This window comes from Lissotriton vulgaris, chromosome 1_1 (assembly GCF_964263255.1).
Source record: "Lissotriton vulgaris chromosome 1_1, aLisVul1.2, whole genome shotgun sequence".
Lineage (NCBI taxonomy): Eukaryota > Metazoa > Chordata > Amphibia > Caudata > Salamandridae > Lissotriton > Lissotriton vulgaris.
Window position 1 is genome coordinate 312,004,741 of NC_141685.1, and position 25,245 is coordinate 312,029,985.

At 42.1% G+C, this 25,245-nt stretch overlaps 1 protein-coding gene across 3 annotated transcripts in view; it reads left to right on the plus strand.

Moving 5' to 3' along the window:
* The window catches only part of LOC147747102 (vitamin D3 hydroxylase-associated protein-like), a 382,698-nt gene that overhangs the window by 352,695 nt on the left and 4,758 nt on the right, over positions 1–25,245 (plus strand). For all 3 annotated transcript variants that reach the window (XM_086952351.1, XM_086952352.1, XM_086952350.1), the window contains exons 13-14: positions 751–859; positions 1,951–2,096. In XM_086952351.1, coding sequence (XP_086808477.1) covers positions 751–859; positions 1,951–2,096 — 255 coding nt within the window. The remainder of the gene's footprint in view (positions 1–750; positions 860–1,950; positions 2,097–25,245) is intronic.

The window sequence follows — 25,245 nt, forward strand, 5'->3', positions numbered from 1 at the left end:
GATTTTAAATCCTAAAGTACTTCCAAGTGAGACATACACATATGAAATGCACTGTGTTCAAATGCTGACCTGTTTTTAAATTGAGCAAATTATGCGGTAGGGTTGAATAAATGAAGGTGCAAGAAAGGTTATATGGCTATTATGCAGCACATCATTTTTGCATAATTTTCTTCTCCTTGCGGAAATAAATGCAGTCAACCTTGCTGCATAATGTTCTTCTTTACTGCAAAGTAATTCCAGTGGAACTGATAACTAACCAGTAATTGGAACAATCAATGCTAAACTCTAAGAATAAATGTATCCACGTTTCAGTAATAATGTGATGTGTATCTCCAATCAGTGTGAGGTTTAAATCTTTAAAACTGGAGAGAAGCGCAGAGTGATTCTTGTTGGGTGATCACTAAGCTACTGTGACATGGGGTCTGCTGTGCCATGTAAAATGATGAATTACGGGTACCGTCCCACTCACTTATTGAGTCACTCACTTCGCATCTCAATCTTCTAATCATTCACACATTTAATCTTGGTGTTAGGTTTGGTAATGCATTGTGTGATAGTTGATGACCATCTTGAGAAACAAAGCAAGTGACCCTCTCATTTACTGACATGTCGCGTTGTTCCTTGAGAAGATGGGCCAAGCTGGCTCTCCAGCAGATGGCAGTAAAGAGCTCAGGGTGGTAGTCTCTGGCTTGGGCATGTTTTGTGAAATGAATCTCAGCAGTTGTGTGTAATCCCCTTTCTTTTGTTCAGGAGTACGTCAATGAGTTCATCAAGGAGTGGAGGAAGCTGAACCTGGATGTGCTGCTCTGTCCTATGCTCGGTCCAGCCTTCAACGTGGGTTGCCCTGGAAAGCTCTTTGGTAATGGAACACCTGATGATATTCCCTTTTTTTGTCCTCTTAGTGGTGATTGGGCCTTATATGGCAAATTAATGCATATTGTTGCCAGGGGTGTGGCCATTAGTGGTGCTGTCAGTGAGTGGGACCGGTTCCAGTTTATACCGCACTGGTTGCAATGAACTTTTCATTGACTTGCAATCACTACTTTTTAGATTGTCTTGTAAATTTAAGATTGATGACTGGACTCTCCTTCTGCAGGGGTTTGCCTCTCGTGGTTGCTGGAGTCCACATACGCAGGCGACCATTGAGTAGAGGCATGGATGCTGGGATGGTGGTTATTTTGTAAATGTATCCAAAGTGGGAGGGTGAGTCTATCAAAATGCTCACAAGGGCATAGTTATCATTACTGCAGCAGGTGCAATGCCACTGGGGCCCTGGAATGTGAGGGAGCAACTTCACCGTAGAATATGCCTGTCTCTTACAACCAATTTTAATGCTTGCATTAGGGCCAATGGCACTATTGCTACATCACTGATTATTACATTTGTATATTTAACCTTTTAGTGTAAATAGGGAGATAGCTAGAACCAGTTATATCCTAGCTATTTTAATACTTCTTATTTGTTGCAAGTATATTTTTAATGCAAATGTCAAAAAATCATTGAATATGTGGTGTGCTAAACATCAGTAGATCACGTACATTTTTGGGATGCAATAGTTATTATATATATATATATAAATATATATATATATATATATATATATATATATATATATATATATATATATATATATATATATATTTATGTTGAGCCTAGCATTCAATATACACACACACAATTCTTTTCATTTACTTTGAATAGGTTTTTGCTTCAAAACATATATTTTATCCAGAATATTTCATATCATATATATGATCATGATTAAACAAAATATTTTTCGAAAATATTATCAATGTTTTAGTGGTAATATCCATGGTTGCTTGATCCGGTTATGACCATCCATTTGTGCAAGTACTCAGCACGTTGCTTTAATAGTCCAATGCCCAGGGACAAGCTTACCCTTTCCTAAACTGAATCTGAGGAGTCAGACATCCTATCTCTCTCTTACAGCTGGATTTTGCTTCACCATGCTCTACAATGTGCTGAACTTCCCTGCTGGGGTGCTGCCAGTGTCCACAGTGACTCCGGAAGATGAAGAAGAGCTGAAAAACTACAAGGGATACTTTGATGATCCGTGGGATAAGGAGCTCATCAAGGTTAGTAACATTGACGTGGAGCTATAGTAAATCTTCACTCCAGTACCTGCTGTGATATTTATTGTTCCTTTATAAAATCTGACTTTTCTGAGCAATAATTTATTAGGTGTGTTAAATACGATGCAATAAAGAGTTGTTGGGGAATAGTGTGTGAGTTTTGGTGCTTACTACATCATAATCTGCATGTTTTGGTAAATACCAGACATTTTCCCCAATAAATGTTGGCAGATTTGACCTGCTGAGATTTATCAAAAAACTTGCAAAAGCAGCATATGGGGTACCAGCAGATACCCTACATATCACAATTAACCAAGTCTTCCTAGGGCATGCGTGAGTTTACTTGATTTCTGCCTACGCTAGTGTAAATGACTTGAATCTTTCAAGACAAATAGCCTTGTTACAGGAATTGCTGTAATCTGGATTTGGCCTGGAAGAATTAGGATTATGAGATGTTCCGGCATACCATGCTGCTGAGTTTTTTCCATGCACACAATAGTGGTGAATCCTGGTGACATCTACCCCGGGAAAAGGCAGCAAGATAAGGAAAAACATGCCATTAACATGCTGATTTCCCCTCTCATTCCACCTCTTGGATCCAAACTCAGAATATTATGGTCATTCTGCATCCTAACACTACCATATCCCACAGTATTAGTACTTTTGGGTGGAGTATGACCACTGAGGTGTTCCTGCAATTCAGCGGCAGCCGGCACAGGTAAACGTGGTGAGGCGGGCGGGAGCGAACGGTGGGAAGTTGACAGATGACGGAATAGGTATAATTAAATAAATAAATAAATAATACCCATTCCGTCATCTGTCAGCTTCCCCCATCTGCTGCACCCTGCCCTGCCCCACCCCACCTTGCTTACCTGAGCCAACCGTCGCTGCCGCAATAGCTATATAGAGAATTTTAATGTATAGTAGAAACACTGGAAAGAATGGCAGCAGTATCACTTGTTTACAGAACAGAATAATTTGTTATTGATGTTTTAAAATGTCACTAGCTCTCTAGGTCCAGACTCTATGCCACTATTTTATCAGAATGGTGCAAGCAATGAAGTCCTAAAAAACGAATGCTATAAACCAAAAAACTGGTTAAAATAGCCCTTGACATGAAACACATTTTGGAACTAACCATTATCCTTCACCACATGTCCTCTGGAAGATCCACCATCCTTCAGCCTAAGTAAACTTCAGGTATTCTGTGGGCCCACCCTGCTCTACCTCCCGTAAACAGGTAAGGATCACCATCCTTCAACCCCTGTAATACGGAAGGGTCGGAAGCCACTGGAGAGATCCATGAATACCACTTAGTAACACCGAGAACCGACAAAACTTTCCCTCCAGTAATGCTAGAAGGCCACTATGCTTCTCCTTCCATAATACTGACTGAGCTACCATTCTTCACCCTGATAGTGGAGAGCCGCAAACATTTACTCCTAGTCACCCTAGAGGGAGCCATTAGAGTCAGACACCGTAATACTGGGGAGCCATCAAACTTCATCTCCAGTAATATTGGGACGCCAGTACGCTTTGTCTCTGTCAATACCAGTAGAAAGATTTCATTCTTCACCGAAGGTAATAGTCTTCACCTTCAATATTAATAGGAAACCACCATGCTTCTATGGGCGCTGCCTCGGTATTACTACACTGATGTAGCTACATTGCTTTACTACCAGTAATAATTGCATACTTCAACTCCAGTAATACTGAGTAAGCGTGAGCGCAAAAACCGTTCCGCTCGCGGATTGCGCGGATTTTCGGTAAATTCGCAATCCGCAAACTCCTGCGAATTTACCGAAAATCCGCAAATCCGCGAGTGGCGGATCTGAGGGCAAAAGTTCAAGCCTTCAAGCTTGAAGTTGTTGTAACTATTTGAGGATGGCGCCGGCAAGCTGCCAGGGCCATCCTAAAATAGTTACTAAGTTAGCTTCAACAAGAAGCATTAATAGATAAAATAAAGCAGGTGCTCGAGTACCTGCTTTATTTTATCTATTAGTGCTTCCTGATGAAGCTAATTTAGTAACTATTTTAGGATGGCGCTGGCAGCTTGCCGGCGCCATCCTAAAATAGTTACAGGATGATGGACAGCTCACTCAAGGGACCCCTGCGCACATCGGTGCGATTGCATAGTAACACACACATGGTCGCTGGAACTAGTTGAAGCTCAAATTCAGTGACTCATTCATCAGCCCAAAAACGTTGTGAGCGTCGTCGAGGCTGGGCAGGTGTGCCTTCTTCCCAAATCTACCTTCGAAAATCAGCTGTGATGCTGGATAGAGGCCTTTGCATCCTTGACTTTCACAAGCGCAATCCTCGTGCTCTTCCTGTGACCAGGTGCTTCTTGCTCTTGATCTGCTGCTCTGATCGGTCTCTGACCTTTTATACACACAAGAGGCATGTGAACTCGCATGGAAGCCCCGCCCGTTTGGCCCCGCTCACACACTCGCGGTGTGCACCGTCTTTCCGCCATTTACCCACTATGATGGATAGCTCACTCAAGGGACCCCTGCGCCCTTCGGGGCGATTGCATAGTAACACACACATGGTCGCTGGAACTAGTTGAAGCTCAAATTCAGTGACTCATTCTTCAGCCCAAAAACAATCGTGAGCGTCGTCGAGGCTGGGCAGGTGTGCCTTCTTCCCAAATCTACTGTCGAAAATCAGCTGTGATGCTGGATAGAGGCCTTTGTATCCTTGACTTTCACGAGTACAATCCTCGTGATGTTCCTGTGACCAGGAGCTTCTTTCTCTTCATCTGCTGCTCTGATCGGTCTCTGACCATTTATACACACAAGAGGCACTTGAACTCGCACAGACGACCCCCCCATTAAAGAAATCCGCAAAATCCGCGAATCCGCAAATTCGCGGATTTTGCGGATCCGCAAATCCGTAAATTCGCGGATCGTGGATCCGCGAAATCCGCCCATGCTTAATACTGAGGTAGCCATCATCTTGCTTCGCCACAGTCAATATAGGTGGAAGCAGCATACATTTCCTCCATTAGTATCAGTGGGTACCTCCATCATCACCGACAGTGATACTGTTTCTTTCCCAGTAATACTGGAAGGAGAAGACATCCTTTACTCCTCCTCCCCACAATAATACTAAGGGAGACACTTTGCTTCACCCTCACCCAGACTGGAGAAAATCACTATGCTGAACCCCCAGTACTAATGGTGCAGCTACCATGCTTCACCCCATTATTACTTAGAGAATGACTTGCTTCACTCACAGTTCTACTAGTGTGTCACTAATTCACCACAATATTTCTGCACCCATCGTAACTAAGATAAAGAGTGAGCAGCATTTTGATATGATTTGATTGCGGATTTATAGAGCGCGTAGCTACCCTCGGGCGTCCCAGCGTTGAAGTGACAGCCTAACAGTACTCCTGTGGAGGGATTATTGAGGGAACAGCCAGGTTTTCAGAAGTCTGCGAAATGTGAGCAGATTGTTTTCTTTGCGGATGTTAATGGGGGGGCTGTTCCAGAGCTTAGGGGCGTTGTAAGAAAAGCGGCGACCGCCCGTGCGAGCTCTTCTTATTCTGGGGACGCTGGCCAGAAATAGAGAGTCCGACCTGAGCTGTCTGGTGGATTTGTGGGGCTTGATGAGTGGTCTTAGTATGGGTGGGCCTTTGCCTGGTAAGATTTTATGGGAGATACACAGGGCTTTAACGGCGATGCGCTCCTGGATGGGAAGCCAATGAAGTGCCTTGAGGGAGGGTTTAGCTGAGCACCTTGTATTCGTCCCCGTTAGTAATCTTGCTGCAGCATTCTGGGCGTGCTGAAGTTTTTTAATAACGGCTACTGGTGCGCCCAGGTACAAGGCGTTTCCGTAGTCCAGTCTTGATATGATGAGGCCCTGGATCAGAATTTTCCTAGACTGGGGGTGAATGAGGGGGAGGATTTTCGGAGCTGCTCGCATGAGCCCAAAGCAGGTGCCGGCTGTCTTTCTTGTTTGGGCTCTGAAGCTGAGGTCCTGGTCGAGCCAAAAGCCTAGGCTCTTAATTTCTTGTTTAGGTGTGCCCATGCTAGATGGCCAGGCAAGGGTTTTAGGGAGTTTGTTTGGGTCGCCTAGGAGCATAATTTCGGATTTTTCTCCGTTAAGTTTGAGTCTGGAGTCGCCCATCCATTTGGATATTTTATGGAGGTATGAGACTAGGTTCTCCATGGATTGGTCTGCCTGGTCGATGGAGACGACTAGTTGTGTGTCGTCGGCATACATGACCACCTTTATGCCAAATGGTGAGGCAATGTCGTCTAAAGGGGCCATGTAAACATTAAAAAGGGTGGGGCTCAGGGAGGATCCCTGTGGAACCCCACAGTTCAGGGGGAGAGCTTTGGAGCGACCATAGTTATCTGCTACTTGGAAGGTCCTGTGTTCCAAGAATGATTGTAGCCAGGCCAGGGCGGTCCCAGTGATGCCGATCTTTTGGTGGTGGAGGATGGTGTGGTCCACCGTGTCGAAGGCAGCGCTCAGGTCCAGGAGTATCACTGCCACTGATCCCCCTGCGTCCAAGATAGACCTTGTCTCCTCTGTTACGGCCAGGAGGGCGGTGTCAGTCCCCTTCCCTAGTCTGAACCCTGTCTGGAGTGGCGAAGGAGGTTGTTTGTCTCTAGAAATGTGAAAGCTGTTCATTTACAATTCTTTCTGCCACTTTGCTGATGCCTGGGAGGAGGGAGATGGGTCTGAAGTTTGAGGGGTCCAGGGGGTCTAGGTTGGGTTTTTTGATAAGTGCTCGCACTATCGCACTTTTCCAGTTGACGGGGACTGTCCCGCTGTAAAGGGAGGCATTTATCAGCCTGGTCAGAAGGGGGAAAATTGTAGGGGCTACTAGTTTCAGTTTATTCATGGGAGCTGGGTCGTCCGGGGAGCCACTCTTTACATGGTTGAGAGTGGTCACCAACTTCTCAATGGAGATGGGGAGGAAGGCCTTAAGGGCGGGGCGTCTTGATCGATAGGCTCTGCTGGTGGGTTGGCAGGGGGTTGGGGTATGGGGAAGGTCATAATGATCTTGAGGACTTTAGATGAGAAGTACTCCGCGAGTTGGGTACACCTGGCACCCGTGGGGTCAGCGGCCAGCTGTGGTTCGGGAACTTTCATGAGAGATTTTACAATGCGGTAAGTCTCCGTAGAGGAGTTGGAGGCAGCTAGGATTTTCCCTTCGTAGTAGGTGGCTTACGTATTTTTGATAAGGGTTTTTTATTGCTTCATGGTCAATGTATAGGTTTCTTTGCTGTCTGGAGTCCGGGTTCAGGATGGGGGTGGAGGCTATCAGCAGGCTGGTCCAGGCGTCAGTGTCTAGTTTATGCCACGGGCGAGAGGGAGCTTGGGGAGGAAGGTTGTGGGTGATTTCGGTGGAGGTTGGAAGTTTCAGGAGGATGAGGTGATGGTCAGACCAGGGGATGGGTAGGGGTGAGAGTGAGGTGAGTACCTTGATGTTCGAAAAAATAGGGTCCAAGAGATGGCCCTTATTATGGGTGGGCTGGGAATTTTTCAAGGATAGGCTGAGTGCTGCTAGGTCTTCTTTGAGATCACCAGCTATTTTGTTCCCTGGGTCATCAAAGTGGATGTTAAGGTCTCCTAGTACCGTAAAGTTGGAAGATAGACAGGCTAGGAAGGTGGCAGTCTCCACCAGAGAGTTGGGGAACTGTCCGAGTGGGCCCGGGGGTCGATATATTAACAGCCCCGACAGCGTTTTTTCCGGGGAGAGATGTAGGGAGAAGTGAGTGTTTTTGCAGTCGAGGATTGGGCTTTCCTTATGTTGGCAGGTGAGGTGGGCTTTGATGATGATTGCTATGCCGCCTCCTGACCCTTGGGGTCTATCTAGATGTTTGATTGGGTAGCCCGGAGGAAGGGCTTGAACTATGTTTGGGTCGGAGGATGAATTTATCCATGTTTCTGTGAGAAACAGCACCTCAATGTCGTAGTTCAGTACTAGATGGTTCAACTCAGTGCTGCACTTGGCGAGGGATCTGCAGTTGAGCAGAGCCATTTTGATTGTCCTAACTTTAGGAGGTGAGTGGGGGGTGAGTCTATATGGGCAATGGTTGCATTTGTTGTACTGCTCATCAGGAGAGATTGAGTGGAGACATGGGTCCTGGGTACGCATTGCGAGTTTTCTAAGAGTGCTTGAAGAGTAGCTGATGGCTGTCGAGGTGAGAGGAGCAGGGGGACTGGGCCCTGGGCCCAGTCTGGCGCGGACTGGCGCAGACGGGCTTACCTTTGGCGTGCCTTAGGCGCGCTGGCGGCGCGCTCGCAGCCCGCGTCCACTGCGCGTCTGACTGAGGCACATCCTTAAGGGGCGGAGGGGGTGGGCGTGGCCTCAGGGTAGTGGGCGTGGCCTAGTTACCAGGCTGATGGCGGCAAGAATGAGATAGTACCCGCGGCAGCGTTTACGTCGGCTGTGCTGGGTGATTACGGTCGAGTTGAAGGAGAGGGAGTGCCCAGGGGAGAGTGCTACAAGCAGGTAAAACAATTTTTTTTTTTTTTAACATATTTTTATTAAGTTCTTGGCAGAGAATCAATGACATAATGATTACCAAATATCCGACATGTAAATCTAAACATACTAAACTGAAAATACACTGAAATTGCCCGAGATAGGTACAGATCAAACAAAAGATTGTATTTAAACAAAAACATACTGTCCCAGATCCCGGATATCCAGCGTTATACGCTTTTCTCAGTCAAAGTAATCTTTCCAGATTTTAGTAAATTTACGTAAAGCTCCAATCCTTTTTGCATACCTCAATTCACTATTTCTAACTCTCTTGATTTTTTGAAAACATTCATCTGCAGTTGGAATTATTTCTGATTTCCAATATTTAAGAATAAGAGATCTGGCAATTGCAACAATGATGTACAAAAGCTTCACCAAGGAATCTTCCAAATTAAGCTCTGGATCAACCCCAAGTATAATCAAATTATTATAGTTATCGATCTTAAAATGTAAATATTGAGACAATATAAAAAACATATTTTCCCAGAAAACCTTGATTTTGGGACAAAAGGCAATAATATGGGACCAATTAGCCAAATCAGGTTGAGTGCATCTAAAACAATTAGACGTTGCATTACTATACATTTTGGACATCGTTGCCGGTGTATAATACAATAGCCATTTGCTAAAGAAAAGCATACGTCTCCAGTTTGCCCCTCTAAGGACCGTGAAGTTTAATTTATTTAGTGTTGTCCAGTTTATTTCCTTTAAATTGAAGTTTTCATGTTTCTGCCATTTATTTATCGCTTTGGCACTCAGATCCTCCTCCCTATTTTCTGCCAAACTTTTCCTCCATGTTCCTGCCCTCTTGAATACTGGGGACCAAAAGATATCGTTCGTTAAATTAGAAATCTGGCTTAATTGTGTTATATCAATAATACTCAGTAACCTATACAGCGCTACATATGAGCCCATAAGAAGAAAATTACCGCTTATTAACACTGCCTTCTCATCGGGAGTCAACCAGACTCCAAATTTAATAAAATTTGATAAGTTAATGAACCCATATCTTGCCCAGGTAAGTGTAATGTCTAATTCTAATCTGGTCCCTAATCCAAAAACAGCCTCTCTTAATGGAGTTACTAGGGACAGGAGAGAGAGTGAGTACCTTTTCAGCATAACATCTCGCTTTTTAAGAAACCAACGCAAAGTCTTGTATCTGACTAATTTGGGGGATTTAAAAATCGCAAGAGGAGAAGGTATTTTGGATTCTTTGCAGATTAAGTAAAAAAAGAAATTAATAAACAATACATCTCCAAGTGCTGGATATTTAAATCTCGAAAGATACTGCACAAAATATGCATAGTAATAGTCTTTTAAATTTGGTAGGCCCAATCCACCGTGATCCTTATCTACACATAAGGTTTCTATAGCTAATCTTGGAGTCTTTTTTGCCCAAATGAAGGCTGAAAAAAGAGATTCAATCTTGGAAAAAAAAGGCCAGGAAGGGAACAAGAAATGGTTGAAAACAAAAAGTTAAAAAGTGGGAGTATTGACATCTTAATTAATGCTACTCGGCCCAAGATAGATAAAGGAAGTGTATCCCATCTTAGGAACATAGCACGGACTTTCCTAATCAAGGGTTCAAAATTAAGCGTGTATAGATCACGTACTGTAGATGAAAAATAAACCCCTAGGTATCTTTTGGGTTTATTAGTTATACATCTCCGAATATCTGGATGCAGGTCCGGATTGTTATTCCCACTGATAATAATCTCAGTTTTCCGCTTATTAATGCGATACCCCCCCAATGCTTCAAATTGTGAAAAAATGAGAAAGGCTTGTTCTTGTGACTGCATATCGGATTTCAACAGAAGCATAATATCATCTGCGTACAGTTTGATCTTATCCATACCATCTATCGGTGGAGAAATATTTTTATTTTTTCTTATTGCAGATGCTAGAGGCTCGATAAAAAAAGCAAAAAGAGTGGGGGAGAGAGGGCAACCTTGTCTCGTTCCTCTTTGAACAGGAATAGACCCAACCATCAATTTATTGATTAGAAAATGGGCTTTTGCTCCCTGGTACAAATTTCTAATCAAAGTGATGACTTGAGAAGGTATACCAAATCGATATAAAATAAAAAAAAGAGTGTCCCAAACTACTAAATCAAAAGCTTTTTCTGCGTCTAAAAGAAGAATTAAAGCTGATACCTTACGAGTTTCAAAAAAATCTAGTGCTTCTGCTAAATAATGTGTGTTAGTGAGCAGTTGGCGGCCAGTTATAAATCCATTCTGATCTGTATGAATTAACTGTGACGCAACCTTATTGAAACGAATAGAAAGCAATTTTGTAATTATTTTGTAATCCGAGTTTAATAAAGTTATAGGTCTATAGGAATTTGGGTCTTTTGCATCTTTTCCTTTTTTCACAAAGCTAACCACTGTACCATCATAGAAAGATGTCGGGATTGGTCCCCCCTGAAGCATTGAATTTACTAATAAAAGAAGTATTTCTGAAAGAGAGCCAAAAAAGGTGACAAAAAATTCGGCTGGAAAACCATCTGGGCCGCAAGCCTTACCATGTGGCAAGTTTTTAACTACCTGCTCCAATTCTCTAATAGAGAAAAGAGAAGCCATTACTTCTTGATCCATATTGGAAAGTGATGGAAGAGAGTATTTATCTAGAAATACATTTAAACTAATTTGATCCAAAATATGGGAAGAAGAGTAGATATTTTCGTAATGGGTTAACATAATTGCTCCTATTTCCGCCTGATCTGAGGTATCTTCTCCAGTGGTAGGCGATTTTAGAGAACGAATCAGATTGGCTGCGGCTTGTTCTTTTACTTGCCATGCCAGAAATTTTCCAGTAAAGTTGCTATTCTCATAGGATTTCTGCGCTTGCCTATAAAAGATTTCCTCACTTTTTAAGAAATAGTGAGCACTCAGTTCACGTTTTGCTGCATTTAATAGGTTTTTTAACTCTACTGAGGGATTATAATATTTTTGATGTATTAAGGCTTGTATTTTTTGCTGTAGCTGGTTTTTTGTATCACGAAATATAGCTGCCTCCCTTGCGTCCCTACTAATAATAATGCCCCGGATATACGCCTTCAAGGTGTCCCATATAATATGAATTGGTGCTGTCCCCATATTTCGTTCTACAAAATCCTTAATCTCTGCCTGGACAGACATAACCCAAGGTTCATCATTCAAATAGGATTTATTAAAGACCCAGCGTTTCACCACATTAGTCCTTGCATCTAGCTCAATTTCAAGGACAAGCATTGCGTGATCGGAGAAGCCATTATGTAAAAACTTATGATTTCGACTAGTAAGTATTGAGGAAATTAGAAAAAAATCTATACGAGAAAATGACTTGTGCCTCCCCGACCAGCATGTATATTCTCTTTTATGAGGGTTTGCTAACCGCCAACACTCAGCTAGATCTAAAGTCCTAATATTGTTAAGAATAATCTGATAAGATTTAGGTTTAGACTGCTTTTTTCCGCCCAAAGTTGAATCAAATTGTGGGTTCATCAATATATTAAAGTCCCCTCCAATAACTATATCTCCGTTGACCATAAGGAGAGATTGAAACATTTCTTCATATATTAAAGGGCAATCGTTAATGGGAGCATAGAAGTTCACAAAAGTAATGGGAGATGGTCTATTCTTAAGTTTACAGTTAGACCAGCACCAACGGCCCTGTGTGTCTGCTTCGGTAAGAATTATTTCTGCCTCTAATTTCTTACTAAAGAATAGTGCAACCCCCCGCTGGGACTCTGAAAAGAAAGAGAAACCTCGATAGTCGGCCCATCCTTTAAACATGGAAAATGTATCTGCCTTAGAAATTGCAATATGAGTCTCTTGTATCATAATGACTGCAGGGTTCTCTGTTAGAATCCATGCCTCTATTGCCCTCATTTTCTTCTTATTATTGAGACTGTTAACATTAAAAGAAATAATTTTCAGACCCAGCTTAGACATAGTTCAAACATATAATAAAGTGCATTTCAGCCCTTATTTCCCCAAACTTCTTAGAACCATCCACACTGTACTTACAAAATATATTAATCATCAAACAAAAATAGCACAATGCAACGTCTCTCCACCAAGAACACTTTTTTAAAAAGTTTTTTTCCCCCCTACCCCCCCTTGCCTGTGGCCCCCTCCTAACTCACTGTCCATTCCCCCCACGCTTGCCACAGCACCCTTTCTTTTAACCCTGGGGTGTAGTGATAGAACACCCCCTAGCCCCTGGACCCGTGCTCCTCCCTCCCCTCCCAAAATCAAAGAGTATAGCCATAATGGCGTTTAAGAGTAACAAAAGAGAAGTAAAAAATTAAACTGTTCTATCACTATTGTACACTTTGTATTTCGTGCAGCAAATCCTGTGCTTCCTCAATATCGGATAGTAGATAGAATTTACCCTTAATCAGAACTCTAAGTTTAGATTGCTGTGCTATCATCGCCTGAGCCCCTTGAGCCTTAAACAGTTGGAGCATCTTTACAAATTCTTTCCTGCGTCTGGCCGCAATAGCTGACATATCTGAGAATATTCGGCATTTCACCGTAGCATTCACAGGAAATTGTCTTTGTTTGATAGCCCTAGACAATATTTGTTCCTTTACCCTAACGTCTGCAAAATTTAGTACAATAGTACGCGGAAGGGTAGAGTTCGGAAATGGTCGAGCAGGAACTCTGTGGGCTCTTGTTATAGTGAGGTCTCCTTTATATTCCGGTATCACCCCTTGTTGAAGAAAAGAGGTTACCCATGCCAATGTATCTGACCCCTCAATTCCTTCCGGAACTCCTACGATACGTAGGTTGGACCTCCTATTATAGTTTTCCAACTCATCAAGTTTTAGTTCAAGAGCCCTTGTGGTTTTTATAGTCCCTTTAGTGTCTTTTTTAACTTCGACCATTTGATCCTCCAGTGTTGAAATCCGTTCTTCTACTTCCACTAAGCGGGCTGGGAAAGTAGATACTAACTCCTCGATTTTGTCCATTTTATCCAGTCTCTGGTGGATTGCCGAAAGTTCTGCATTTTGCGACCTTTTTATTTCTCTAACTTCATCGAGAATCAGGTTGAGCATATCCTTCACAGACATTCGCATCTCTCCCTCTGTTTCCGTATTCATCTCAAGCAAGGGCCCAAGGTGGTCCGCCGCTCCCCCTTTTGTCCCCCCTCCTGCTTCCATATCGAAATCTTGAAGTGGCACCGTTGCTGCACTTAATGTATCTATCGTTTTGTCTTTAGAGGTAGAGGTATCGAATGCTTGCTTTGAGTCATGAGCAGAATTAGTGAGAGATACCAAGTTTGAAGGGGTCGCTGCTATACACGGATCCTTTGCAGAGATTATGCCAATTGAATGATTTTGTATAGCATCTATGTTTGTTAAATTCTTTGGGGGGATCAAATTAGGTGAAAGAGGCGAAATTTTTTTTGTGAAAAGGGGGAACTGCTTAGCCGCCGAAGGAATAGGCGGAGGCGGCAGAGGTGGCGGTGGATGAGATGAGTCATGGGTATGAGATACATCATCAAGGGGAGCTTCAGTCAAATTATCTCCCATTTGCGACTGACTGTCTGTTAACAAATCCTCGACCTCAGAGTTATCAGATGAATGTACTGAGTGATCATCCTTCAGAGAGTTTCCTTCTGTTAATTTAGCAGCTGCCTCCTTTGTCTGCTGTCGCCGTTGTTTGGCTTTGAGACGAGCGTTAAGCAGTTTTCCCATTGTGCTCACACTAGGCTGGATTGGGGTCGCAAAAAAAAAAAGGCTCTGAATAGTATTTGAGTCTTTAATTGGAAAGCATTCTTCCAGGGCCCTGCCAAAGAAAAAAGCCAAGCACTGCGTGTTCTAAACCAGGCTCCACGCTTCTTCCTAGCAAAGTCGCCGTTTATTTCATCCCTTTAGATGATATGCTATGATGCACTACAAGCACTTCTGCAGCCTCCGGTAGTTAAGGGGAATGTATCCTCAGCGAAACAACAGCATGTGTCCTCAGTGAAATAAACAGCACACGCCTCTCAGGTGGCTCCGCAGCAAGCGTGCGTGTACCTTTCCAAGGCGATTAGCGATCCACGTCCCTGACTTCTCCGGCAGAAGCGTCTGTTTGCTCGATTAACCGTGTGATGACAGTGGACTCCTGTCAGAAATTCCAGCGCGCAGCTTGCACACAGATCAGGCAGAGTTCAGGCAGATATCACATTTTTTTGTTGTTTTTTAAACGTATTATAGCGCACTGACCAAATTTCCTCAAGGTGCTTGCTCAAAAGTTGATATATACAAGAAAAGTGGAAACAGAGATGTGTACAACCACACTACGGCCGTTTCCAAATTGAATGCAATTTCAGTGTCAATGCCTGTAGCAGTAGTAAATCAAAGCAACTGGCAGGCAGCAAACGAAGAGATACTTGAAGCGAGCATAGCGTTATTGCGCAGCCGAGGTTGTTCTATCCGGACACATTGTATCTCTCATCAAAAACAGTGTCCATTGGAATTAAAGCGCTGCTCACCTCGCTCCATTCGCATTTCTTTATAAAGCCGATTTTCAATTGCGGAAGGCTTCTGTCCGCCGTAGAGGCTTAATCACCCTCAGCAATTTCAGGTATTCCTCAGAAACCACGGAGGCACTCAGCACGGCACGCCGAAGCAGCAGCAGCAGACGCCATTGACCTCGAGGCGGGGGAGGAGTCAGGAACAGGAGCTCAGGCTACGTGGAGGCGTGGAGCTCCACCGTAGCGTCCCTGTCCAGTAACCCAGGTAAAACAATTTTTAACAGAATCAAAATGTTTAAAAAAACGATAAGCGTTCCTCCCGGCTTCCGCCTCGTGAGCTGTCTGGTAGACTGAATGCGAGCTGACACTATTAGCGCGACTTATATGTTATCAGTGCGGGCGTTGCCTCAGGAGCTGTCTGACTTCTGTGATGTGCGTATGGCTTTCCGATATATCTAATATAATAATGTAAGAGAATTATGCGGTGATTACTATCACAAAACACTTATTGCTGTTTGTTAATGGGAACACACCCGGGTAGATGTAGCTGGAGGTGCATCCCATATTAAATTAACATCATTCTTGTTCACAATCAATTGCTTGCCCTTAAAATATCACAAAGCTTCTTGTGGCTTCTGTTAGTTATGGCTGATCCTACTCAGACCTGCTCTTCTGGAGGCCTGATTAATTGCCCCTGCTTGACTGCTCTCCTTCAGTGTGAGACCTTTACATCACCAATTACTGCTGCTACCTCCTTTTTTTAAAGCAGGCTCTAACTGCCCATACCACTGCTCTGCATGGTTTCTTTTCCCGAACTGTCACCTTCAAATCAACCATCTTTCATCCTTATGCTAAGTCTTTTATTATTCCCACTCAGCTTCCTTTCTTCTTTAGTTGCATACCCACAAAATCTTTTCAGGAGCCTAAAACAATAAACCATATATATTCTAAAGGAAAATAACCAAAAGGGTAAATAATAAAAGTGAAAACTGATACAAATGGAAAATGATTATAAACAATATATAAAAGGAAGAAAGCAGAAAGGGAAGAACTCTAGAGCCACATCAGCAGAATTACAATAGATGCAATCTCAGAAGACCAAATTGTTTTCCACAGGAGAAAAAAATCACCTAATTTGAAAAAAGTAGATCAATTGCCTTTAATCATAGGCATTTAATCATTTAATACCACAAGATCCATTCCACTTGCTGAAGTCATCATAAACAGTCACTTTTCATCCGTTTCAAAATAATACACGTAAACTACTGGCTCATCCTTCACCTGGGCCACGAGACAATGTTCACCCTCAGTCAACTTCAGAAAAAGCATGTTAGTTTATGGTGCATCTTAAAACTCAAAGTCTATAGAATATATGACTTGGGGTTTTACAATGATCAATGACCCTTCGAGAGGGTCAATATCTGACCAGATGGAGGGTTGAATATGTATGAATATGTATGCACGATTATAAACCAAGAATTCAGATTTCTACTTGAACATTTTGCCAATAGTTAGCCATGCTGGATGATGAAGACAGTAGTGCTGTGACCAAAACAGATGGATATGAATTCCCAAATGTTATCTTGACATACTAACATTTACCATGGTCTTACAAACTCCCCTCAGAGGTGTAAACAATTATAATTCTAAGAAATATAAGATTACATTTTGGCATTCTTGGCCAAATTATTTCTGTGGGTCTTAAGGTTAAGCATCTTACGTAGGCTGACCTAGAGGGGCTTGGTAGAGTCAATTAGGAAGGTTTTGGATTTGATGGCAATGGAGAATCTAATAAAAATGGGTCATGGTAATTATAGGAGGAAAAATGTCAGCAAAAACTCAATTTTCTGTGTGTTGTGTTTCAGATGATGTTGTCATCTAGAAGTGTGTTTATCCTCGGCCAAAGGGGCTGCGTGGTATCAGCTGCAGACAAGACTCAGATACAATTAATTGTCACCAACATGTTGGTGATATGAAGTGTCTTGTTCACAAAATATGTCACAGAATATTTATTGGGACAGAGTAAATGTTTGTGCAAGTACTGAGCGATGGGGGCACAGTGGGCAAATGGTGGACAGGAGGAGAGAGCAAGTCTTCACTCCTTACCTGCAATAAGATGGGAATCGTGAACTGACCTTGTCTCAAGTCCCCAACCAATGACTGAAAGTATTAATCAGTACTGATTGAAATTGTCTTATTACAGTCAGGAAACACCTCATCTGGCTACATATTTTCTAAGTGACTCAAAGCAATGGAGATTTCATTGCACTTTTTGCCTTAGTCAGCTTTCTCACCTGTGGAGGTGCCAAAAGCCCAAAGTTTATCAATTCTAGTCAGTGTACATATGCCCTTCCCCCATGTTCTTTCTCAGTTTGCAGGCCTACGTTATCACCTATGTGTATTTAGTAAATGTTCTGGGTCTACAATGCCATGTCACCCATATTTCTAACGGTATAGCTATTTTGCATGGTGGAATAGGAGGATACAGTCTCAAACTAAATGTAACAAACGTAGCGGACATAGGCCGTTGACCTAGCCTCCACACAATGACCAAGTCGCCTCTCATAGAGTCGAGTTTTTTGAATCTCAGTCTCTTCGTAAAATCTTCAAAAAGAATCCCTCACTGGTTGTATGGACCTTTCATTATCGACTTGAAGTGTAAGAAAGGATCTAACATCGGTAATACATTTAAAGTACAGTGAAACTAATGCTGCTCCACAAAAACAACAGAGCGGATGGTATCTAAACCTTGAGGGTTTTATTAACAATTTAAGGACAAAATCCATCAACAAAATCGAGGGAAATATATAGTAAGAGGACATGTGTTCAAATGATCATGAAGTGTGGATCTTTAAATAATCAAGAAAAAGATACAAACTAGAATCACACACAGCAAACAAAATATCACATAGGGAGGTTCCAGAAAGGATCTTCCCTATTCTAAATAAAGCATAGAAATTGGCAAAAGGAAGTTGTATGAGGAAAGTGTTAGCATCAAATGAACCCAGCTTGGGGTTCAAGAGGAAAGTATGAGTATTCAAGCATGGCACTCAACACTCTGGGCGAGACAAATAAGCAGAATTGAGAAGAGGACTCCTAGTGAAGTCGGGTCAGGGTCTGCCCAACTGTTCCACAATTGCATAATAAAAGCAATAAAGAAGATTCTAGAGGCTTCTTCCTATGGGTTTCCACCAAATGAACCAATCCAACGACAGCAGTTTCCTAGCCCTCAATCAAAGGAGTACCCATCTGTGTGACCCACCGTCTCAGTATCCATATCCGAGACCAACTTCCACTTAAAAAGGTCAATAGTTTTCTAGTGTGACACAATAACCAATAAGCCTATTCTAACTTAAAAAGCATGTTGATAAGACACCTGCAGAAGAGAGAAAAACAAGACACGTGTAAAACATTTTATAAAAATACAACATGTGCAACTCATAACAAATTAAGACAACTTTAGATTCAGAATAGATTCTACATGAGGACAGTTAGCATAAGTAAATATATCGAGTACATTTAGGAAGGGTATACATTCCAATTTAAGACAACTTTGTTATAATTCCTCTAAATATACATGTGGCTTTTGTCTAAATGAATACATACTTTCTCACTACAACTGATTAATAAAATATGTACAGATTGATACAGTTAAACACATATTGAGTAAATATATGTTCCATATAAAGGAGTGGAGTACTACATTACAATGCTTCAATCTCCCCTCTGGAAGCTAGAATAGGCCTCACACAAAGCAAATGATTCTTCTCAGAGTACTTCAAAGTCTTATTGTCTTCAATATCTTACTCCTTGACATCTCCAATTCCTTTATCTCATCATAGACCTTGCACTGTTTATTTCTAATTCCATATCATCCCTTTTCCTCTTGATTCCCTTTCTTTCAACCACCACTTTCTTTGATTTGATGTATTTAAATCCCTCTTAAAATAGCAAATACACTAATCAAACAAATGCGATCAATCAAACAAAGCCTCAATATAGTACCTAAAAGCTCACTACCAAGGTAACCAAACCAACTACCTCCGGCTGAAAATCCCGTTACAACTGCTTCTCAAGTACCTCCAATTTAGATTTTAGTCCCGTAATATAGCTCACAAATTCTCTTACGTCCTTACTCTTATCAACATTGTTGAGCCTTCCACATATTATAGCAAAATATATTATACAAGACGATTCTAAAAGACCATAGACCTAATAGCTACTAGCTCTGTATCTACAGCCACCAATGTACCAGCTGTATTAGAGGCAAGTTTATCCACTATTGTGGAAAGCATTCTAATCTTCAAATCAGTTAAAATAACACCAACTGCAGGCTCCAAAAAATGTCTTCTACTATTTGTGAAGCACTACTACCTCTGCATTTAGATCTACTAAATGATACATTTCTAGGCGTATCTAAAATCTTCACAAAATACAATTTTGTAAACAACAAAGTAAGGCAACCAGTTCCTGCCCAATTTCTTGGCAGCTTAAAATAAGCATACTGTCCGCATTAAAAAATAACTCCAGGAATCACTTGATCTTCTCTTGTAAGAATTGGAATATGGCCACGTTAAAAGTGCTCGTCCCATATATCTGTTCTTTTCTGCACATGGCAATTTATAAATGCATAACTTCCCTTTGTGATGCCAATCCAATTTCAATTTAGGGTATATTCCCTTCTCCTTATACTCATTTTCCCCCTTTCTCCACACTTGCTTCAAAAGTCCTCTCCTCCCAACGATCAAAGATAAATGTTGACCCTTCTTGCATCTACATTCTGAATAAACTGTTCCTCTTGGACACATGGCACATGTCAGATTCAATGTATGGGCATGATCAGTGTCAATAGGTATGCAACGTTTATAACGCAAGCGTTACAACGCCATACCTTTACAACGCGGTCGTAACAACGAAAGTTGTTACCACGCATTGCGCTGGGGGGCGCTCAAGGATAGTAAATGATTTAATTTACTATCCCAACACCTTCCCTACTATCCACGGGGACTGGTGTTGGAATAGTAAATTAAATTATTTAATTTTGCGCCCCCCCCAGCGCAAAGCGTGGTAACAACTTTCGATGTTAAGACCGCGTTGTAATGGAACGCGTGGTGAATGTATGCGTTCTAACGTCATACATCCGTGTAAATATCATGAGAGAGATGAAAGAAATGTCAAGCTGTGCCCATGACATCTGCCTCAGGATGAGGATTCATGTTCATATTTGGGGAATTTCAGAAATTATTGAGTCATAGTTCGAGACCATAAGAAAGAGAAATATGATGGGTAACTACCTCAGCTACTGAGGCATGCAAATGGGTGACGACATATTAGTCCTTCACCTCCATTGTGTTTGTGTGTGTGTGTGTATTCATATGGCAATCTAAAAAAGGTGTTAGTAGAAAAGTCTCCCTCTGAAGCCTCTTTGTGTAAAATCCTAATGTCAAAAACTTTGTTCATAATTTATGGGGTGTACTAGTGTATTAGGCTCAGTTGTTGTGGACGTGGCAGGATTTTTGTCAGAACTTAGCCCTATTGATAAAGAAGCCATGAATGTAATAGAAAAAGAGGGATTACCTGCATACTGTATCATGTGAGCCCAAGGAGTCCATTGAACAATTGACCCTTCTACCAATTCAGACGAGAAGATGTATCCAGTATCAACAATGAACTACATGCCAGAGTAGGAGGTATGCTGATTACCATTGTACGTGGCTTTGTTAAAACATTTACATGAATGCTTTAGCCTTTCAGCTAGACACATCTCAGAAAGTACACATTGCTGCTGCAAGACTAGTGCACTTCCAGTAACCAAGGGACCTTCTGAAACTACAAGGACTATGCTGGATTTCAATAAGGGACTGTGATATATTCAAGCCACTCTGCTTTAACTTCAGTTGCCTAGTACCCCAGTCCTTAGATTCTTGTTGTAAAACCTTCTACTCCAACACTCGCAGATCTCGCAGAGCTCATGGACCTCCTGCTTTCCTTAATTGGCACAGCAAATCATGTGTCATGTGTACATAGGTAGGGACAAATGGATCTCTTTCTGTGTAAGACATTATATCAGACTCCAGCCTTTCCATTTTGATTATTCTATCCCTATACATAACGCTATACCTAATTCTAACCTTTGCAATGACGTACAGCTTCATGCTCCCTTCTGTTCCTAATCCTTTCTGCTGGTGCCAACCCTTAAACCTTTGCTGAGAAAAGGGAATATCTCAATGGCAAATATGGTAATGGCATAGCCAAGGAAAACAGGAAAGGAAAGGAGTTAAAGGGGTAGAGTGTATGTTTTTGAGTGAAGGCGTGCATGCGGGTTTGTATGTGTATCTTTATAGCTATGTTATGTGTCAATGCACAATAGGAGGCCTGATGAACTTTGCACCAACCTTTGGATATCAGCATTAGTCCTTCTCAGATAAGTTTTATTTTTATGTCTGGGAATCAGCTTCTATCATTTACTCTGCACCTTGTGGGCTGAATATCATCACCCTTCCTCCTGCTCTTGTAAACAGTAATGTTACAGGCAAGTGCCATTCTGATAAGCAGAGCAGACAAAAGGAGATGAAGGACAAAGCGCTGAAACTTTTGAAAACACTTTAACCCAGTCACAGATCTGGGTTGAATCCGTCACCCATTAGAAACAGTGTGCATATGGCTGGGTCTGAATTGGGGTGGCAAAGTTAGCTATAAAACGATGATGGATTCAACCCAGATCTGTGACTGGAGATGAGTGTCTGAAACGTTTCAGCACTCTGTACACATACTCTTGCAATTCTGGATGTTATTTCCATGTTGGACTAACACCATGTAAGTGCTCAGTCCTCACACTCTGTCCTTGTAGACAATCGAGGGTGACCATTTAATTCATTTGCCAATGCATTTTCTTCAATGGAGCACTCAGCATTCCAATATTCTTTGTGTGCTTTCTCTCTATGATGACACATAATAGGATCTGTCAAAAAAGAGGAGGGGACCAGGAGCTAGTTGATGGTCCAGTGCCCAGATGGGGAGCCACCCAGGCGCTGCTCAATTTTGGGCGGCGTATCCTCGGCACCCCGTCTTCTGCACTCGGTTGTGTCGTTACGCAGGGTGCCTGGAGCTGGAGGGCTTGTGTCTAACTGGTCATATCTGCAATCACTTACGTAATATGCGTCTGCGGGATATGTTGTCCACAGAGGCATATCTGAGAGCCTCCCATACTTACTTGAGGTTTGTCTCTCTCCCTTTTTTTTCTTTTATCTTCTTTCTTTCTAGGTCATGGTCAAGAGTGGAATCGACCACTTAGTTGCAGCCTCTTCTAAAATACCCTTAGTTTATGGCCCCCACTGATCGTCTAGAGGGCTAATAATACCCCTCACTTAGTATAATTTTCGACGTGCACCACACAATTTTCTCAGTTATTTTTTGGTCCTGATGAAACGCCAGGGATCCTTACGGCCATAGAGGCGTTTAACATGTCGACCTAACAGTTACCTGGGCACATTACGCCTACTGTGGTAACTCTCAACCTATGGGTTTTTTACTCTGCCAAGGGTACCACTCCATTAAAACTTCTCTTTTGGTAACCCATAGACCGTTTTAACGTTTTGCACACACTTTGTCACCCTCCACTTAGGACTTTCTTCAAATACCCACATGTACCAAACGGCAGTTCTCAAAACATCTCCGCTAAAGTGACCTTTCGGGGACCCGTAGGGCATTGCAGCACCGGCCCGACGAGGAGCAACTGCCTGATGATGAAGCATGACATTCTTGGGGGTGTGTGAGGGCTACAAGAGACAAGACTTGTATTTCCCCACTGAGTCCTAGACCTAGAAATTTCCCCTTTGGAATTTTCCTTTTGTATTCTGTTTCCCATTTCTTTCTCCTTGCAGTGAGCGAGTGACTGTTTGCACCACTCACCTAGGATCAGTGCCCCACCCTTGTTGTCTACATAATAGGATCTGACATACAAAACATCTTCTTTGAAAAAAGAAAATAGAAAGTTAGAGTATGGTGGAGATTCTGCTGTACGTCTTTGCGTGGACAGAATTTCTATTTTTAGTGAGAAGCATCTCAAACCGCTTGGCAAAGATTTTTTCGGAGTTTTATTTCAGTTAACAGACATGTTCACCACGTGAGCACCATAGAAAACGAACACCAGTGACGTGCTATTCAAACGTGTGACAACCCACCGTTCAATACTTTTGATCTTCTGCCTTCTTTATACTTATATGGCGCCAGTCACAAAGCAATTTTCAGCCATAAACTTAACTTTATAGCTAAATAAGATTCTGTTAAATCTTGCGAGGTATTCACGAAATGATACTTAGTAGGTGTAACATGACTTTACTACTGAGTAATTGTACAGCACAGCTGCAAACAAGTCCACAGTGGTACACCCACACAAGTGTTGAATAGTGCCATTAGCTACTACTGAGGCAAAAAGTCCATGGATGTGGCCATGAATGGCCCATGGCTCCTAGATGGACACATTGATGGCTTTATTTACTCCTACTACTTTCACTCAAGCTATTAAAGGTACACTTGGTAAGGCTGGTAGATCCACAGTGTCTAGGTCTAATCTAAAACCTATACTATTCCTTGCTGACAGGTAAATCACAGGTAATCCGGAGGAAAGTTTAGGCCATCTAGACTTCAGTTATGAGAAGAGTGTTCAGTTTACCTAAAAAATTATCACATCGCATGAGGGGACTCAAAGTGTTTTGATTTCTGGTGGAATCACACATTTGTTTAAAAACTTTGATCTCAACTCACGAAGCAATTCATGGAAGTGCTCTTCTGTACTGTTGTCCCTCATTTTATTTTTAATAATCCTGGTAGGATTCCTATATCTTCTGACAAAAGACTTCTTCTGTCCCCGAAAATAGTGAGAAACTAACCTGGAATGAAGGCCTCTAAAAACATTGGTTGTGCAGCTTGAAACACAGTCCCAGAGAGCCTAGGGGGGTGGAGGAACTATTGCCTTTACAGATGGCTTAATTAACTAAAAGCTCTCAATTTTCAGTCCTTTGTTGCCGCTTTTATTTGAGTCGGTAGTACTATATACAATTTATGATTAATGATTATTGATTGGCGGATCACTTCTGGACCAATATAAGGAGATCAGGACATTATGATAAAGATGATCATGTGGTAGCAAGAGTAATGTTGAATTATGTATTTTTGCCCTCTCCTCAGTGCGTTAATAGTGTTTAGAAATGGCTTTTAGCTGCATTTTTAGCTACCTACCCCACAGTGGTGGACACGATCTGTCAGCAAGGGTTTATTGTGGTGTGAAGTTAACAGCTGTTAACACCAAACCGCATGTGGGTAATGAGGCCATTAAGCTGTGTCATCCTACTCTTACCAAATACAAGCACAGAAACTGTTCCACTGTCTCTGCTTTCTTGTCCTTGCTAGTAAACCTAGAATGCACCTTAAACACTGGTTAGGTGGGGCAATCATAGTATTCACTAGAGGGTGCCAATGCCCATTGAATATTTGCACTAGGGTAAGCATGATTTCCTTTTGTTAGCTTCTCTAGTAAATGTATTGTGTGGTTTCTCACACACTATTAAAGATTTGGATATGCAGATTGGCAGCAAACTTTCTCCTCCCGTTGCACTTTCTTTCTGGTTTTACATCTGCCACTGTGGAATTTTCTCACTATTAGCTTCGTCTTCGCCAAAGACCCAAAGGGTTGTAGTTTGCTTTAGCTGTGCAATTAATCCTTGTCTTTGCAAGTAATCACATTTGTAGGGTTGTATGTGAACACACAAACTTAGAACACTCAGAACAGACCTTATAAAGGTAGCTCCCCAATAAATTATTGGTTTTAAGTTTTGAAATCTAGCCAACTTCTCATCTCTATTATTGCAGGATTGGATCCTAATTTCAAGCTCCAGTGGGTTTAGGTGAATCTCACAATTCACTTAAATAGCTATTTATGTGTGTATTTCGCCAGTTTTGCAAAGTCATCCAGTGCCCTGAGTACCCCCTTAAGCAGGCCTTAAGCAGGCTTAAGGCAGGAATTCGCACATGGAAGAGGGAGGAGAGCTATGGAAATGAGCCATACTGGAGGTTGGTTTAACTAGTTCTTGCTCCTCTGAAGCAAGTTCAGCCATATAGTATGTTGGAGAAGTAGTGCTTTCCAGCAGACGATTATGCCACACTTTGGCAGTGCTTAATTTTAGCCAGTTATTTTTG